This window comes from Neofelis nebulosa, chromosome 11 (genome assembly GCF_028018385.1).
Source record: "Neofelis nebulosa isolate mNeoNeb1 chromosome 11, mNeoNeb1.pri, whole genome shotgun sequence".
In the NCBI taxonomy this organism is placed as follows: Eukaryota; Metazoa; Chordata; class Mammalia; order Carnivora; family Felidae; genus Neofelis; species Neofelis nebulosa.
In genome coordinates, this window is record NC_080792.1 from 93,513,881 (window position 1) to 93,518,546 (window position 4,666).

Below are 4,666 nucleotides of genomic sequence, written 5' to 3' on the forward strand. Positions count from 1 at the left end.
GCGGCCCTAAAATCCGGATTCCCCCGGCCCCTCCCCCTGCCCCGAGCTCTTCCCTTTGAAATTTCAAAGGCAGCCCCTCCCCGGAGCCGCGGCCCGGAGCGCAGGCCTGGTGACTCCCGGGCCTCGGGAGGATGCGGGCAGGTTTACAAGCCGAGGGGCCACTTTATGGCCAGGGCTGTAAAACGCAAATCCCACCTCGCTTTGAAAGCGCCCCCCGCCCGGGGCCCACCGTCAGGGCGAGGGAAGATGCGCCCCCCGGCCCCCCGCCGCGGACCACCCGCCCGCTCCGCCGGCCCCGTCTCCGAACTTCGGCGAGCCGGGCCCCCCGGCGGCGCAGGGGGGCGGGGGAGGGGGGGAGGGGACACCCGGGGCTTCCCCGGGCGGGGGCGGGGCGCGCGCGGGGAGGGGGGTGGGGGGCGGCGGGCGGGCCGGCGGGGGGTCCGGCCGGCGGGGCGGCGGGAGCGGGCGCCGGGCCGGCTTTCTCATGCAAAGCGGCGGCGGGGGCGGGGCGCGCGCCCGGGGGGCGGGGCCTGTCGCCGCCCGGCCGCGCTCCCCCCGCCCCCCCTCGCCTTTTGCGCGTCTTCTCCGCCCGGGACGCGCGGCGCCGAGCAGCTGCGGCCGGGCCCGGCGAGGCCGGCGCGGGAGGGAGGAGGCGCCGCCAGCCGGCCGGCCACCGTGCGCCCCGCGCCGCCGGCCTCCCGGACGCGCTCGCGGAAGAGCCCAAAGTTTGCCGCGGCCGGGAGCCGCCGCCCGCCGGGAGCCCGGGGCCCGTCGCGCTTCCCGGTACTGTTGGCCAACTTTGCCCGTCTCTCCCCCGTCCCCTCCCCGTCGCCTCCCCACCCCTCCCCACCCCTCCCCTCCCTCCGCGGCCCCCCCCCCCCCCACCTCGGCCGAGGCCGGGGGCGCGGAGCGCAGCGCTCGGGCCGGCCGAGCGGGCATGGGCGGGGGCCCGAGCGGGGACGGGGAGCCGGGGCCCGCGGCCCGAGCCGGGCAGCGGCGGCGCTGAGGGGAGCCGACCTCCCCGCCGGGGCACCTCCGACGCCAGCATGCCGCGGCCGGGCCCCCGCCTGTGGCTGGTCCTGCAGGTGATGGGTTCGTGCGCCGCCATCAGCTCCATGGACACGGAGCGCCCGGGCGACGGCAAGTGCCAGGCCATCGAGATCCCGATGTGCAAGGACATCGGCTACAACATGACCCGCATGCCCAACCTGATGGGCCACGAGAACCAGCGCGAGGCCGCCATCCAGCTGCACGAGTTCGCGCCGCTGGTGGAGTACGGCTGCCACGGCCACCTCCGCTTCTTCCTGTGCTCGCTGTACGCGCCCATGTGCACCGAGCAAGTCTCCACCCCCATCCCCGCCTGCCGGGTCATGTGCGAGCAGGCCCGGCTGAAGTGCTCCCCGATCATGGAGCAGTTCAACTTCAAGTGGCCCGACTCGCTGGACTGCAGCAGGCTCCCCAACAAGAACGACCCCAACTACCTGTGCATGGAGGCGCCCAACAACGGCTCGGACGAGCCCTCCCGGGGCTCCGGCCTCTTCCCGCCGCTCTTCCGGCCGCAGCGGCCGCACAGCGCGCAGGAGCACCCGCTCCGGGACGCGGGCCCGGGGCGCGCCAGCTGTGACAACCCGGGCAAGTTCCACCACGTGGAGAAGAGCGCCGCGTGCGCGCCGCTGTGCGCGCCCGGCGTGGACGTGTACTGGAGCCGCGGCGACAAGCGCTTCGCCGTGGTCTGGCTGGCCGTGTGGGCCGTGCTGTGCTTCTCCTCCAGCGCCTTCACCGTGCTCACGTTCCTCGTCGACCCGGCGCGCTTCCGGTACCCCGAGCGCCCCATCATCTTCCTCTCCATGTGCTACTGCGTCTACTCCGTGGGCTACCTCATCCGCCTCTTCGCCGGCGCCGAGAGCATCGCCTGCGACCGCGACAGTGGACAGCTCTACGTCATCCAGGAGGGGCTGGAGAGCACCGGCTGCACCCTCGTCTTCCTGGTCCTCTACTACTTCGGGATGGCCAGCTCGCTGTGGTGGGTGATTCTCACGCTCACCTGGTTCCTGGCGGCGGGCAAGAAGTGGGGCCACGAGGCCATCGAAGCCAACAGCAGCTACTTCCACCTGGCGGCCTGGGCCATCCCGGCGGTGAAGACCATCCTGATCCTGGTGATGCGCCGGGTGGCGGGGGACGAGCTCACCGGCGTGTGCTATGTGGGCAGCATGGACGTGAACGCCCTCACCGGCTTCGTGCTCATCCCGCTGGCCTGCTACCTCGTGGTGGGCACTTCCTTCCTTCTGTCCGGCTTCGTGGCGCTCTTCCACATCAGGAGGGTGATGAAGACCGGCGGGGAGAACACGGACAAACTGGAGAAGCTCATGGTGAGAATCGGGGTCTTCTCGGTGCTCTACACGGTGCCGGCCACCTGTGTGATCGCCTGTTACTTCTACGAGCGCCTCAACATGGAGTACTGGAAGGTCCTGGCCACCCAGCACACGTGCAAAACGAACAACCAGACCAAGAGTCTGGACTGTCTGATGGCCGCCTCCATCCCCGCCGTGGAGATCTTCATGGTGAAGATTTTCATGCTGCTGGTGGTGGGTATCACCAGCGGCATGTGGATCTGGACGTCCAAGACCCTGCAGTCCTGGCAGAACGTTTGCAGCCGCAGGTTCAAGACAAAGAGCAGGAGGAAACCGGCCAGCGTGATCACCAACAGTGGGATTTACAAAAAAGGCCAGCATCCCCAAAAGACGCATCTGGGGAAATACGAAATCCCTGACCAGCCTCCCACCTGTGTGTGAACTGGCTCTTTGGGGGGGGGGGGGGGGCGGGGGTTGGGGAGGCTGGAGTGGAAAACTTTTCCCAGACAGGATACAGTGGCAGTCAGAGCCACGGGTCGGTCGGTTGGTTTTTTAAATAAAAGTGAAAGAAAAAAGTTTTTGCCCTGAAAGTCAGGATGCTGTGATAACACTGAAAGTAAATATGAGCTTACAGGTTTGTTGTTGTTGTTGTTGTTCTGTTTTCTTTGCGGAAGGAGAGCCCCTCGGGGTTAAGTAACCCCTGGTGTAACTAATTTGTGGTAAAGTGGTTGGTTCAGCTTCCAGGAGAAAACTTTTGTTTAGAACCTTCCGTAAATGCATGGTGCTATGTTGACGTTGGCTTTGCTACCCATTTGCAAATCAGAAGGGATGACTTCTCTGTCAGTTAAAGAACTTCTTTCTGCTGGGTGGCTTGGAGGGGGACAGGGAGGGAGGGAGGGAAGAAGGCGAAGCGGGGGTCCAGGAAGGAGCCATCCCCGGGGGCCCACCCCCAGGAGGGCTGTGTATGGGACAGCAGTTTCTGTGCAGACAGGAAGAAAGGGGAGCCCTGACAATTCAGTACACTCCAGTGGATTCGGAGTCACTTAAAATAGACTCCAGCCTTCACAAACGGTCTTTCTCCAAGACAGAAACTGTCACCAAACCCCACATTTGCAAATGCAAACAATGTGCGATACATTTCTTCCCTCTTTCCTTGAAAACGAAAAGACAAACAAGTATTTTGCTGTTCCAGAGAGACGACAAAAGAAATCTCAACAAAAGCACGGGGAGGCCCAGCCCTCAGAAACCCTCTAGTGTTAACATTTTGTGGCTTTTTAATGGAAACCAAGCCAATGTTATACACGTTTGGACTGATTTGTGGAAAGGGGGGGGGGGAGGGGAGGGGAGAAAGATCATTCAAAAGTACCCAAAGGGTTTATTGACTCTTTCTATTGTTAAACAAATGGTTTCCATGAATAGATCCAGAAGCACTAGACAAGTCTGGTGTAACCTCTCTACCACACCCGGAAAGAGTGGTGCTGCTTGTGTATATTTGTAATACAGGGTATTTTTCACGCTCCACTATTTTTATTAAAAATAAAATCTGTTCTCTAGTTCGGTGCCCGTCCCTTGTGCATCATGACGTTTCCCTCTCCCGAGTGTGGAGAGACTAGAGAAAACTTCCCCTCTGTTGGCTTTTCGGGCAAATCCTGAGTGTGCGTCTCTTCCTAGAGATTACGGTGCTCCGTACGGAATGGCAGATGGGCGGACGCTAAGGTAGGCAGAATGATTTAATCTCGAGTTTCTGTGGAATTAACGCAGGAAATGCGGAAGGCTGGATGTGAGGGCCTGGTTGGAGACGCTTCCTCAGGGAGTGACTTGGCTGCAGAGTGGGGGTACCCTGGTGAGCCCCGGACCAGCCTCCGGTAATATCTCTGGGGAGCGGGGCCAGCCCAAGTAAGAGGACCAGATCGGAGTAGTGTTCAGTTTCTTGCTGGGATCAGGTTGTACCTAGACGGTTCTGTACACCCATCCAAAGCGTGCTGGCTTTGTGGCAAGTCTCGGCCATGTTTACGAAACAGATTATAGACCTGGACAGGAAGAAAATAGCTGCTAAGGGTGGGCAAGTCGTTAAGGAGAAGTTAATCAGCTTTGTATGTCTGTGAACTTGGTTCTTCTCCTGTGTTGGCTGCGGGAGGGACGTAGGTAATACCTGAAGGGAGCCCAGGTTCAGCGGTCAGAGGCACAGCTACACTCAGGTCCTAACCCGGAGTTTCCAAGGTCACGGTCCAGACCCACTGCCGTGGGAAACCGGCAGAATAAACCACGCTATCCGTGGGGTCGTGGTGAAGTCAAGCTCTCGGTTGAACAAAGAG

The 4,666-nt window shown here is 62.2% G+C and overlaps 1 protein-coding gene across 1 annotated transcript; it reads left to right on the forward strand.

Annotated features, from left to right (window-relative positions):
* Positions 1-876: 876 nt before the first annotated feature.
* FZD10 (frizzled class receptor 10) lies at positions 877-2,809 on the forward strand. Its single transcript, XM_058691495.1, has one exon. The coding sequence runs from the start codon at positions 1,047-1,049 to the stop codon at positions 2,790-2,792; it is 1,746 nt and encodes a 581-aa protein (XP_058547478.1). The 5' UTR covers positions 877-1,046; the 3' UTR covers positions 2,793-2,809.
* Positions 2,810-4,666: the final 1,857 nt, after the last annotated feature.

Bases quoted from the DNA above. Each gene is read 5' to 3' on its own strand.
- FZD10 (XM_058691495.1), top strand. From the start codon at position 1,047: ATGCCGCGGCCGGGCCCCCGCCTGTGGCTGGTCCTGCAGGTGATGGGT.